Here is a 14,435-nt window from a genome sequence, read left to right as displayed (position 1 = left end):
ATTATACTGCTTTAGACATGCCACACCATGAATTCCCTAACGAACAACAATGGCAATCACCATTGATGTATGCACATGAGTTTAAGCAACCTAGTACACACATGAGGTGTTTGCAAATTTTATCTGCACAATTTCGATCAGAATGTGCATCAAACGAAATACTTCGTTCTTGCTAACAAATGTAATCGTCACTCGAGAATGCAATGGGTTCATTGCCATTCACAAATGACACTCTGATGGTCATTAGTGATGACGATGCATTTGATCAGATGGATGCTGTTTGTGAAAAGGACAACATTGTTGATTTGAATGATGAGATGGATGATGACTGTGAAGATGATTACATTGGCAGGCATGATGACTGTTCAGAGGAGGACAGGGGTGAGGACAATGAAATTCGAGATTACAATCATGTAGATGGTAGTACAGAACATGCCACAACTGTTGTGTTAGAAGATGTTCAGTGCAATGACCATGCCATAATTGTTATCTTAGAAGATGTTGAGTGCGATGACCTTATTTACGACAACCCCATCTCTGGTGACAATGGGATTCGTTCGCTTGATGATAGTGATCATGAAAGGGTAAATGCAGGGGTATCTAGTCAATGGATTATTCAAGGGGCATGCATGATATTTTTCCAAACAGTTGAGATCGAGGAGTCCAACTTAAGCGATGACCACTTATATCCCAGAAAGTGTTTCCATCCAAGGTTGAATTGAAATGAGATTTGAGCATGTTAGCACTAAAAGAGCATTTCGAGATTAGAGTTAAAAGGTCATGTCACACTCATATTGAGGTTGCTTGCAAGGACAAGGCATGCAAGTTCACTGTGTGTGCAACAAAGTTGCTTGAGGGAGATTATTGCAAGTTCGCATGTTCCACAAGGTACATAAGTGTACTGTTGATGGTTTGCAAGGTGGGTACCGAACAACGAGCGTGAGGTTAATTGGTGAGCTTATGTCCTTCAGGTTACAAGGAAATAATGTAACACCATTGAGACCTAAGGAAATAATGGAAGAGATGAATCGCAAGTGGGGATTGCAATACTTGTATGGTAAGGCTTGGCGAGGGAACGAACATGTGGAGAGTCTTGTTTTTAGTCACTCGGAGGAGTTATTCCAACTTTTACCCTTGTATTTCCATATGTTGGAATGCAGAAAATTCTGGTATAGTCACAGTTGTGGCTATGGATCAGGACCAATAATTCAAATATTATTTATGGGTGTACGAGGCATGTATTTGGGGGTTCAGGGCTATAATATGGCTTATGGTTGTTATCGATGCCACACATTTGAAAGGCAGATTCAAAGGTATTCTATTTGTTGCTGTGTGCAAAGACGAGAATGAGCAGATATATCCAATTGCCTTTGGCATTGGCCATGTGGAGGACGAAGAGTCATGGTCGTGGTTTCTTACCCAATTGCGTTGTGCGATTGGTTGTCCTGAAAATGCAAAGTTCATTTTGATCAACATCTTGGCATTAAGAATGTAGTTGAAAAAGTGTACCACGATCTACGTAATTACCACTTAGGAAAAAAGGTAAAAAACTGGTTCAAGCGTGGTGACGTTACTGTGTTTTTCACCCTCGTAGCCAATTCCTACAGGTTGTCGATTTCAACAATCACATGAATAAGCTGAAACAGCTTTGCAAGGTTGCTTACAACCACTTTATGATATTATACCTTGAGAGATGGGTGCTTGCACAGTCATTGATAAGGCGCTATAAACTCACGACATCCAACATTGTGGAGTGTATTAACTTGTGTTTGAGGTAGGTAAGAAAAATGGCAATAACCATCTTGATCGAGTTCATTAGAGCATGTTCCAGCATTGGTTCCATGACCAGCACAAAAAGGCCTTGAATTTGATCAGGCCCTTTAAGCCTTAGGCTTTTGATCTGTTAAACACACGATTTAATGAAGCATGTCACTTTTCTACACAAGCAATCGATCGAGTGGAGTTCCAAGTTATAGGGGAGACTGTGGATAGAGTCGTCAACCTATCTATGAGACCTCGACCTCTATAGGCTCGTAACTAGCCATAGACACAATAACACGAGCTAGGGGTAATTTCGTCATTTCCTTAGTAAGCCCCTAAAAGTAAGTTTTTAAACAATATTATGGCCTAAGTAGGCCTAAGGCATAAATGAGTAATGAAAATAAGGGTAAAATGACAAAAAAAAAATAAAAATGATGATGATTTCCACAATAGGGGCAAAATGGTCATTTTTCATCTCGAGTCAAAATTTTTAAGTTTCGCGAACCCGAGCATTACTAGACCATTATGGACTTTGTTTCAGTGTCAAAAAAGTAAAAAGATTGCATAAAGGGTTGGAGGAGAACAAGCTAACTAGTTAAGGGCATTTTCGTAATTTAAGTGGAGTTAGATAAGCTTGAGCTATAAATATATTTTTCTTCTAGTAGCTTCTTCATTCTTCAGCAACTTCTTCTTCTTCTTCTTCTTCTTTTCATCTCACGTTTGTTTCCCTTTCCATGGAAGCTTGATATGAAACCTCCATAACCTCTCTCAAGCTAGCTCTAATTTTCATGCTTTTGTGCACCTTTTCATAGAACCTTTGTGCTTTTTCACTCTCTCACTTTAAAACCCTTGAAAAAAAAATCTTATTTCCATACTTTCTATCACTAGCTAGGTGTTTAGAGAGAGAAAGAGGGAGCTTCAATAATAGCTTGAAAGTTTTTGGAAAGAATTTCAAATACAAAGCTACCAAGGTGAGTAGTTAGAATTGATTTTTAGTGTTGAAAATAATTAGTGTTTAGACTTGTGGGTGTTTTGGTAGTTGAGGTTGTTCATTCACTTTAGAGTGATTAGGATAGTGAACATAGATAGTCACTTATATGGCAATTGGAAGCTAGCGAAGAGAAAGCTTTTAGAATTTATAAGTATGTGAATTGACTTAATGGTGATGCTAATGTGATAATAGGTTCCAACGAAGCCCCATCTCCCCATTTGGACCATTAAGGAAGTTAGAGTCGACTAAAGGTTCAACAAAATACCGGTGAGTGAACTTGCATTTCAAAATCATTTTGGGAGATATAATTGTATTTGTATGAAACGTTTGAATGATTTATTCCAACTTTTCTTTAAAAATGTATGCCGGGGAACAAGCCCTTGATAAATTGTTTTGATGTTGTGAAAATGTGAAATGTGTAAAAGGACGAACCTATGTGCTCCTATATCATTTTGATATATATATATATATACGAATATATGTTGTGCATTGATGAATAACATTGTGTAATGATATTGACTCGGCTATGTGTGAGTGGGAGTACGCATAAGCCGATGCTGACCCGACTATGTGCGAGTGGGAGTGCGCATAAGCCGATTATGACCCAGCCATGTGCTAGTGGGGAGTCCATATGAGCTGATGATGATGGGAAGGTGTGCATGATGATGGATATCTATATATATATACATACATAGATATGTGTGTTGTAGAAAGTTTATGAGTATGGTATATGGTTTTGTACATGTGAATCTTGTATGTTGATCTTTAGAAAATTTGTAAAACATGTTCAAGTTGATTTTGTCTTTGCAGTTAAATGGCCTTCTCTTGAGGGAATGAAAACTTGTTGTTGATGTCCTGTTTCTAGCTGTAGCGAAAAACTCTCGAGTTTTGAGGGTTCTGTTGACCTGATTCTCGCTGCAACGAGAAAGTTACTGAAGCTTCTCGCTGCAGCGAGAAACTTTCTGTTTTATGGTGTGAGTTTTGCTGCAGTGAGAAACTTTCTGTCTTGCTTATTATCTTGTTCGATTGCTGCCCTATTTTTCACTTTTTGGGTACCATAGTTGAGCATGGACTTCCAACATTAAGGAATTAATGAATTAAATTTGAAATGAGGAGGTTTGTTGAGAAACCCTCGACCAGCTAAGAAACTTTCGGCCAGTTGATAATTGGAGCCCAATATCGCTGTAGTGAAAATTCATTCTCGTTGCATCGTAGCTGCAACGAGAATGCCTTTTTGCTGCAACGAGGACCCATCGTTTACTTGACTTGAATTGCATGAATACTATTAAAGTTTTCACTCTTCAAAACCTTTGTTGTGCATGGACCCTTTTCATCAAGTGATTTACTCATTTGGGGTTTACATGAGGGGTTTTAATAAGAGCTAAACTAAATTGCATTGTTTTAAAGATAAATGCATCATGATTTCTTTAAGTCTTCCTTATTGTTTGCTTGTTCCCTTCCTTTGTTCACTCACTGGGTTTATACTCACCGTTTTCAACTTCATGTTTTCAGATCAAGAGGCAGTCGGTAACTAGGTCGGGGTGTCCACGTAGATTCGACTCTTAGTAGGTATCTCGGCATTCAGTAGCTATACTTTCGCCTGAGTCTCTCTGTTGGAATTCGAGTACTCTTTTGTTGTGTATAGACAAACCCCATGAAAATTATTAAGACATGTTTTAGACAATACATGTATCTTTGATTGGTAATGCCACTACAAGTTGGCAATGTTTAGTATTAATTTGATTCGAAGTTATAAAATGTGACTTAGCAACTTTTGATGGAATGATGAACAGGTCATATTAATAGGCTTGCTTGGGCTTAGTGGACTACGTCTATTAGGCCCATGCGCCGATCATGGCCTAAAATTTGGGTCGTGACACTGTCCACCGAAATGTGTTCAAGTGGTGAGTTCCAAATCGATCTACTCCCCTTTAAGCATGCCATGGCTGTAATAAGGTACAAATATCCATGTTTTCTTATTTGCTTTGTAATGAATTACAATTTTAAATAGTTCCTCAACTATGATTTCATTGTCTTCGTAGTAAGTGCAAACGTGCAGTCATTGGATTCTGCTTAGACTATTTTAGGACTCGGTCTTGGGTGGAGGGTTATGCTGTTCCCATTTTCTTGATTGGGCATCCTAGTGAGTGGGAAATCCCCCTTGATGTTCAATAAATTGTCATTTTGCCATCAACTTGGCGAGGTCAAACGGGAAGACCAAGGAGGAAAAGGATTCAATTAGCTAGGGAAGGCAGTCGATGATGGAGATGTTCACAATGCAAGAGTTAAGGTCATAATAGATAAAATTGTCCAACAGCGTTTGTAGCTCCATCGACAAATTTGACACTATCTTCTACCCAACCGACAAGTCAATGATGATGACGACTGAAAACATGTTCAATTTGTAGACAACCCAGAGCACACGAAACAGTAGTCCAATGCGAGTAACAAACTTTAAGAACATATGAGATGTTGTGGCTAAAGACAGTGGCCCCTCAGCTAGTAGTGGTTGATAATTCTATTTTATAGAATTATTTTATTCCAATTTTGTTATTAAATATTAGCTAAGTCCTCAATTTTCAATTATAATTTAATTATTTTTAGTTGTTTTTATTATTAGGTTACTTTTTAGTGAGTTATTTTAATTTTATATCATTCTTTTTATTTTAGTTATTATTTATTAGTTTTTATATTTTTTGTAGGATCAAAAGTGATTGGGCTTAATTTTGGAAAGTAAGGTGTTGAAAGACCTAGAATCTGCTTGCGTAAGTTTAAGTATTTTGGCTATATCTCGAGTTACAGAACTCCAAATGATGTGATTCTTAGATCAGTGGAAAGTTAAGAGACAGAGTTACAACTTTGATGAGATTACTTTGCCCAGTTCTGCTTCGAAGATAGAGAAAATAGCATTGGTAAATGGCTGGACGTACTGTGTCGGGAATGGAATTTTGTAAAGACTGATAATTAATTTTTGGGCCTTTCATTACACTTTTAAGCCCAATTAAACCCTAGGTCAACTGAAGGAACTTTAGGTTAAGCTTATTAGTATAAATAGGATATGTTTGACAACATTAAAAAAAAAAAACCTTTGAGAGATTCAAAAAACTAGAAGTTGAGGCTGAAACTTGGAAATCAAGTCGGCAATAATTGTTTTGTGTTCTTCCTTAGCTTTTAATTTTCTTGTTACTTTCAATGGTTAAATTTATTATAATGTTATTTGTTTTTGCAATTATGAGTGGCTAAATTTTCTTTTTCTAGAATTGCAATTGAACTCACATATAGTCTAAATTTTTAAATCTCTTTCTTGCTTATTTTAATGGGATTTGAATTGTTTATTCTAATTTGTTCTTACTGCTTTTAATTGCCTGATCACCAATTAAATTGATCTAGGAACCTAAACAAACTTGGGAAAGGGAGTTTAGAGTAGACTAAAATTGGGATAGCATATGATCAAATTAATTGATTTGGGTATAGGATAGGGATATACCTATAGGCCGTATGTAGCTAAATTAGAACCTAAACTTAATGAGTCTGTTTTAATTTCAAATCACATAGGGATATAGTGTTTTGGTTAAAATAGATATTTTTATAGGTTGAGTCGGGAGACCTTTATAAATAATTTAAAACTCTAGGTTAGCAATTTAACCCATTGAAATAAGTTAAGTAAGAGAGGTAAGATTTAGATGAAATGTGAGGGATATTGTGATCCTAGGCTTGTTTGATTTGATATTTTCTCAAGTTATTATTTTGATTTTTCGTATTGGTTTTAATTTTAGTTTTAATTAATTATTTAATTTTGATTATTTAGGTAAGATTAAATTGTTCTAATTTTAGTACTTAGTAAAGTTTTAGATTAATTCCCTGTGGGATCGATACCCTGCTTGCTAATATACTATCTATTCGATACATATACTTGCGTAGTAGGATTTTAATTGACAAGTTTTTGGCGCCATTGTTAGGGAATTTTTTCTAGATTTATTACTAATACTAATACCAAGCAATTTAGTCTTACCTCAAATTTTATTTTTCTTATTTTAATTTTAGATTTTGTTTTCTTGCAGATATCTTTGGTTATTGTATGCAAAGAAGAAACAACTTGAATCTTGTTTCTTTTGATCCTGAGATAGAAAGAACTTTCAGAAGACATCGAAGGGAGAATTTACAAGTTGCAGCTTTAAATCAGACAATGGCTGAGGATAACATTAATAATAATAATAATGCCATTAATGTGGTTCCCGAAGCAAATAGAGCATTGTGAGATTATGCAGTTCCTCTATTGCAAGGTTTGCACCAAAGCATTAGGAGACCTTCCATCAATGCGAATAATTTTGAAATCAAACCAGCCTATATTCAGATGATTCAGTCTTCAGTCCAGTTTGGTGGGTTACCCAGTGATGATCCTAATGCTCATTTAGTAAATTTCTTGGAGATTTGTGATACTTTTAAATACAATGAAGTAACTGATGATGCTATTAGATTGAGACTGTTTCCATTCTCTCTAAGGGACAAAGCAAAAAGTTGGCTTAATTCACTGCCTAATGGGTCTATCACTATATGGGAGGAGTTGACTCAAAAGTTTCTCACAAAGTTCTTTTCGCCTGCAAAAACTGCAAAGTTGAGGAACGATATCACCTCATTCACACAATTTGATGGTGAGTCCTTTTATGAAGGTTGGGAGAGGTTTAAAGAACTACTGCGAAGATGCCCACATCACGGGCTTCCTGATTGGTTGCAAGTTCAGACATTCCACAATGGGCTGATTTGGTCAATTAAAACCACAATTGATGCTGTTGCTGGTGGGGCATTGATGAGTAAGAATGCTGCTGATGCATATAATTTATTGGAAGAGATGGCTTCAAATAATTATCAATGGCCTTCAGAAAGGTCGGGTTCGAGAAAAGCTATTGGAGCCTATGAAATTGATGCAATGAGCAACTTAGCTGCTCAAGTGGCTGCACTGTCTAAAAAGATTGACACATTGGGAGTTCATGCAGTTCAAAATTCAATTTGTGAGTTGTGTGGGGATGGCCATTCAAATGATCAATGTCCATACAATTCTGAATCAGTCTAGTTTGTGGGGAACTTTAATAGACAGCAGAACAACCCATATTCCAATACTTATAATCCTGGTTGGAGAAACCATCCCAATTTTTCATGGAATAACAATGCAGGGCCTTCCAATCCAAAACCCAACATGCTTCTGGGATTTCAACAGCAAGTTAGACCACCAGTTCTTGAAAAGAAGCCCCAAGTGGAAGAACTTCTTTTGCAGTATATATCCAAGAATGATGCGATAATTCAAAGCTTTGGAGCATCATTGAGAAATTTTGAAACCCAAGTGGGACAACTTGCAAACTCCGTCAATAGTAGACCTCAAGGTTCCCTACCTAGTGACACACAAATCAATCCTAAAGGTAAGGAACAATGCCAAGGAATCACCTTAAGGAATGGAAAAGAGATTGAAGGGGTGAATGAAAAAGTAGTTGAAACTGAGAAAGAACATGTTGATAATGAAAGAATTTGTGAGAAAGAAAGTGAAGTCGAACAGAAAGAGAAGGTCAAGGCTAAAAATCAAGGAGTTTCTCAAGTCATTCATCCTCCACCACCTTTTCCCCAAAGGCTCCAAAAGCAAAAGCTTGAGAAGCAATTTCAGAAGTTCATCGATGTCTTCAAGAAATTACACATAAATGTTCCTTTTCCTGAAGCTCTAGAATAAATGCCTAGTTATGTCAAGTTCTTGAAGGACATCCTCTCCAAAAAGAGAAAGCTAGGTGAGTTTGAAATTGTCTCCCTTACAGAAAAGCTAGGTGAGTTTGAAATTGTCTCCCTTACAGAAAAGTGTAGTGCAATTCTCCAAAACAAGCTACCACCATAACTCAAAGATTCAGGTAGTTTCACAATCCCTTGCACTATTGGTAATTTATTTTTTACAAAAGCTTTGAGTGATTTAGGTGCAAGTATCAATTTAATGCCTTGGTCAATTTTTGAGAAACTTGGTTTGGGGGAATGCAAACCCACTTCTGTAACTTTGTAATTGGCTGATCGTTCTTATGTGTACCCAAGGGAAATTATTGAAGATGTTCTTTTCAAGGTAGATAAATTTATTTTTCCAGTTGATTTTATAATTCTCGACATAAGATAGGCAAATTCCAATCATTCTTGGGAGGCCATTCTTAGCAACTGCTAGAGCTTTGATTGATGTTGAAAAAGGTGAACTCACTTTGAGAGTGCAAGACCAACAGGTAACATTTAATATTTTCAAAGCTTTAAAATTGCCTGTGACATCTGAAGACTGTTTTTCTGTGAGTGTAGTGAACAATTTGACACATGATGTTTTCTTAGAAGAAAATCCCAATGATCCTCTTGAAGCATGTTTAGTTGCTAACTCTGATAGGGATGATGATGAGTTTATTGAATATTCAAATTTGTTGATGCTCACTCCAGATTTAGAACTAATCATCAATTTGAGTCTTTAGATATTTCAACTTCTTTGGTTACAACTTCTAAGCCTTCCATTGAGGAGCCACCTACTTTGGAACTCAAACCTCTACCAGCACACTTGAGGTATGCTTATCTTGGAAAATCTTCCACTCTTTCGATTATTATTTCTAATGCCCTTACTAGCTTGCAAGAGGAGAAATTATTGAGAACACTTAGAGCATTCAAGAAAGCTATAGGGTGGACCATAGCTGATATTAAGGGAATTAGCCCTTCTATATGCATGCATAAAATTCTTCTTGAGGAAGATCACAAAGCCACAATTGAACAACAAAGAAGATTGAATCCCATCATGAAGGAAATGGTCAAGAAGGAAATCATCAAGTGGTTGGATGCCGGAATAATTTACCCTATCTCTGATAGCTCATGGGTAAGTCCAGTTCAATGTGTTCCTAAGAAAGAAGGAATGACTGTGGTGGCCAATGACAATAATGAGCTCATTCTAACAAGAACGGTGATTGGATGGAGAGTGTGCATGGACTACCGTAAGCTCAACAAAGCTACAAGGAAAGATCACTTCCCTCTTCCATTCATTGATCAAATGTTAGATCGCTTGGCTAGTAAGGAATATTATTGTTTTCTAGATGGTTACTCTGGCTATAACCAAATTGCTATTGCTCCTGAAGATCAGGAAAAGACTACATTTATATGTCCTTATGGCACCTTTGCTTTTAGAAGAATGCCATTTGGATTATGTAATACACCTGCCACATTTCAACGATGCATGATGGCCATATTCACAGACATGGTTGAAAAATGCTTGGAGGTATTTATAGATGATTTCTCAGTCTTTGGAAATAATTTTGATGATTGTCTTTTAAATCTTGCTAGGGTACTCAAGAGGTGCGAAGAGACAAATTTGGTGCTCAATTGGGAGAAATGTCACTTCATGGTGCAAGAAGGTATTGTTCTTAGGCACAAGATCTCTAGTAATGGCATTGAGGTAGATAAAGGAAAAATTGAAGCAATTGAGAAATTACCACCTCCAATAAATGTCAAAGGTATTAGAAGTTTTCTTGGTCATGCTGGTTTTTATAGAAGATTTATTAAGGACTTTTCAAAAATTTCTAAACCACTTTGCAATTTATTGGAGAAAGATGTGCCATTTAATTTTGATAATGAATGTCTTGTTGCTTTTGATGAATTGAAGAAAAGATTAATATCTGCACCTATCATAATTAGTCCCGATTGGACTTTTCCTTTTGAGCTAATGTGTGATGCGAGTGATTATGCAGTTGGAGCTGTTTTGGGACAAAGGAAGGATAAAATCTTCCATTCCATCTATTATGCTAACATGACTTTGAATGAGGCTCAGAAAAATTATACCACGACAGAAAAGGAGCTCTTGGTTGTGGTTTTTGCTTTTGACAAATTTCGCTCCTATCTCATGGGGACAAAGGTTATAGTGTACACTTATCACTCAGCTATCAAGTATTTGATTGCCAAAAAAGATACTAAGCCAAGATTGATAAGGTGGATCCTCTTACTTCAAGAATTTGATCTTGAGATTCGTGATAGAAAAGGAACAGAAAATCAAGTTGCAGACCACCTCTCAAGATTAGAAATTAAAGCTCAAGGTAAGGATTCGACCTTAATCAAAGAGACGTTTCCTGATGAACAAATCCTTCAAGTTGGCAAGAAATCACTTCCTTGGTATGCTGATTTTGTAAACTATTTGGTAAGCAATATTATTCCCCCTGATGTAAATTTTCATCAAAAAAATAAAATTTTGCATGATGTTAAATTTTATTTTTGGGATGAGCCTTACTTGTTCAAACAGTGTAAAGACCAAATGTTCAGAAAATGTGTCCCGGAGGAAGAGATTCAAAGTGTGCTTCACCATTGCCATTCTTCAAATTATGGAGGACACTTTGGAGGAACTAGGACTGCTGCTAAAGTCCTCCAGTTAGGTTTGTATTGGCCTACATTATTTAAGGATGCTCATAATTTTGTATTGCATTGTGACAGGTGCCAAAGGGTGGGAAATATCTCAAGGCGACATGAGATGCCTCTCAACAACATCATGGAGATAGACATTTTTTATGTATGGGGTATTGACTTCATGGGTCCGTTCATATCCTCATATAACAACAAATACATTTTGCTTGCTGTGGATTATGTCTCCAAGTGGGTTGAAGCAGCAGCCTTTTCTCATAATGATTCGAAGGTGGTCATGAATTTCATCAAGAAAAATATTTTCACTCTATTCGACACTCCAAGGGCAATCATTAGTGATGAGGGAAGTCACTTTTGCAACAAATATTTTGATGCCCTTCTGGTAAAATATGGAGTTAAACATAAGGTTGCCATTACCTACCATCCTCAGATTAGTGGCCAAGCAGAAGTATCAAATCGCGAAATCAAGAGGATTTTGGAGAAAACCATGTGTCCCACAAGAAATGATTGGTCCAAGAGATTGGATGATGCACTGTGGGCATATAGGACTGTTTACAAGACCCCGATTGGTATGTCTCCATATAAGTTGGTCTTTGGCAAAGCTTGTCACTTACCGGTGGAACTTGAACACAATGCTTATTGGGCTGTCAAGAAGTTAAATTTTGATCCACAAGCAGCAGGTGAGCAAAGGTTGTTGCAGTTAAATGAACTTGATGAATTTCGCCTTCAAGCTTATGAGAATGCCAAACTCTACAAAGAGAAAACGAAGCAATGACATGATAAGAAGATATTGGTAAGAAGCTTTGAGCCAGGACAAGCAGTGTTGCTCTATAATTCTCATTTAAAATTATTTTCGGGAAAGCGCAAATCAAGGTGGTCTGGTCTTTTTATTGTCAATGAGGTATTCCCACATGGAGCGATCGAAGTTAGAGGGATAGATGGTCGAAAATTTAAAGTCAATGGACAAAGATTAAAGAATTATTGGGGAGGCGAAATTAATCGTCAACAATCCTCAATTCACTTGCTTCATACGGCTTAGAGACCAAGACAGTCCAGTCGAAGACTATAAATGAAGTGCTTCTTGGGAGGCAACCCAAGCTATATCCTTTTAAATTTAGTTGTTATTTTAGTTACTTTTTGTTTTCTAGGTTAATAAGTAGTTACAACCTTTCCCTAGCTTATTTTGTTGTGTATGTAGATTTAGAAAGCATGAAGATAAGGAGAAAGAAAATTAGAGCTTTCAAAGCACTACCACCATTGATAAGGGAGTTTAATTTCCTTATATATTTTTTTAGCTTTTCACATTGAGGACAATGTGCAATTTAAGTTTGGGGGAGGGTTTTATTGTTATTAGTTTTTGTGATGTTTTTAGGTTAGTTTATTTTCGTAATTTTTTTTTGTTTCTAGGATTTATTTTAGGAATGCTTGAGATGGAAATTGCCTATGCCATGATATTACCAATCCTAAGATGATATTTTAATTATCTTTTGATTCTTAGCTTTTGGGAAGCATATAGTTATGATTTAATTTTATGTGATATTCTTGTGTTCGCTTTATTTTAGAATGTGACTTCCAATAATTTGAGCACTATTCTCTTTTACTTAGAATTTTTGTGTGATTTAGAGAAATTTTATGTTGATGAAAAAGTATAGTGAAGTCAAGAATTCTAGAATTTGTTTGATTTTCTCTCGAGGCGAAATCTTAGATAACACTTAGGATAGGAAGTGATTTAGGCCATCTTTGGATCGTTTGAGCCTTTTTGAGCCTACCTTGTTATAGTTATCCTTATTCACACTTTTTGAGCCTAATTTACCTTTTCTTTGTAATTACACAGTTATATTAGCCTTGACCTGTTTATTTAATTCCATCAATTTGAACCTTTCACCTTTTAAGTATTTTAATCTTTCTAAGGAATGATTTGAGCTTAAGAATAAAATGAGGGAGAAGGTGCAAAAAAAAAATGATGGTTGTTAGCAAAACTACCCCTAGTTTATAATTGTCAAAAATAAGTTTGGGGGTTGAAAAAAAAAAGAAAAAGAGAAAAGAAAAAAGAAGAAGAGAGAGATGAAAAGCAAACTTATGGGATCTTAGTACTAATCTATGCTTAGATTTGGCATAAATTGATCTGAATTGCATGATAGTCTTTGTAAGAGAGCATTCACACACACACGGGAAGTTCATTCGAAAAATAAGTTTTCACTTGAATTGATGCATGAAATTAAGGATTAGCTGTAAGTTACCTTAAGTTGGAATTGGAGTTAATTTCTGAGGAAAAATTGGGAAATCATGATTTGGTATTTCTATCTCTCGTTTAAGGATTTTTTATGATTCAGTTTTCTTTTTATGATTTTCTTTTGCTCGAGGATTAGCAAAAATTCAAGTTTGGGGGTGTGATAATTCTATTTTATAGAATTATTTTATTCCAATTTTGTTATAAATATTAGCTAAGTCCTCAATTTTTAATTATAATTTAATTATTTTTAGTTGTTTTTATGATTAGGTTACTTTTTAGTGAGTTATTTTAATTTTATGTCATTTCTTTTATTTTAGTTATTATTTATTGGATTTTATATTTTTTGTAGGATAAAAAGTGATTGGGCTTAATTTTGGAAAGTAAGGTGTTAAAAGACCCATAATCTGCTTGCGTATGTTTTAGTATTTTGGCTATATCTCGAGTTACAGAACTCCAAATGATGTGATTCTTGGATCAGTGAAAAACTAAGAGACATAGTTACAACTTTGATGAAGATTACTTTGCCCAGTTCTGCCTCGAAGATAGAGAAAATCGCATCGGAAAATGGCTGGACGTACTGTGCTTGGAATGGAATTTTGTAAAGACTGATAATTAATTTTTGGGCCTTTCATTACACTTTTTAGCCCAATTAAACCCTAGGTCAGCTGAAGGAACTTTAGGTTAAGCTTATTAGTATAAATAGGATATGTTTGACAACATTAAAAAAAAAAAAACCTTTGAGAGATTAAAAAAACTAGAAGTTGAGGCTGAAACTTGGAGATCAAGTCGGCAATAATTGTTTTGTGTTCTTCCTTAGCTTTTAATTTCTTGTTACTTTCAATGGTTAAATTTATTATAATGTTATTTGTTTTTGCAATTATGAGTGGTAAATTTTCTTTTTCTAGGATTGCAATTGAACTCACATGTGTCTAAATTTTTAAATCTCTTTCTTGCTTATTTTAATGGGATTTGAATTGTTTATTCCAATTTATTCTTACTGCTTTTAATTGCCTGATCACCAATTAAATTGATCTAGGAACCTAAACAAACTTGGGA

At 35.6% G+C, this 14,435-nt stretch overlaps 1 protein-coding gene and 1 non-coding gene across 2 annotated transcripts; one reads left to right on the top strand and one right to left on the bottom strand.

The window, feature by feature from the left end:
• Window positions 1–203: 203 nt before the first annotated feature.
• On the top strand, window positions 204–11,921 carry LOC148761158 (uncharacterized). The gene is made up of 6 exons (XM_088809055.1): window positions 204–596; window positions 1,608–1,755; window positions 7,036–7,736; window positions 7,824–8,407; window positions 9,197–9,554; window positions 9,648–11,921. The coding sequence occupies exons 1-6, from the start codon at window positions 204–206 to the stop codon at window positions 11,919–11,921; spliced, it is 4,458 nt and encodes a 1,485-aa protein (XP_088665181.1).
• LOC148761159 (small nucleolar RNA R71) lies at window positions 7,365–7,471 on the bottom strand. The gene has a single exon (XR_016028116.1). It is a non-coding gene; the product is annotated as a small nucleolar RNA R71 (small nucleolar RNA).
• Window positions 11,922–14,435: the final 2,514 nt, after the last annotated feature.

Source organism: Theobroma cacao, chromosome 8 (genome assembly GCF_053813885.1).
Source record: "Theobroma cacao isolate CCN51 chromosome 8, ASM5381388v1, whole genome shotgun sequence".
NCBI classification, from domain to species: Eukaryota; Viridiplantae; Streptophyta; class Magnoliopsida; order Malvales; family Malvaceae; genus Theobroma; species Theobroma cacao.
This window is presented reverse-complemented; position numbering and strand designations above follow the sequence as displayed.

Coding starts and splice junctions, on each gene's coding strand:
- LOC148761158 (XM_088809055.1), top strand. CDS start 204: ATGGGTTCATTGCCATTCACAAATGACACTCTGATGGTCATTAGTGAT. Junction 7,737..7,823: donor AAAAGATTGACACATTGGGA/GTTCATGCAGTT, acceptor GAATCAGTCTAG/TTTGTGGGGAACTTTAATAG. Junction 9,555..9,647: donor ATCCCATCATGAAGGAAATG/GTCAAGAAGGAA, acceptor TGTGTTCCTAAG/AAAGAAGGAATGACTGTGGT.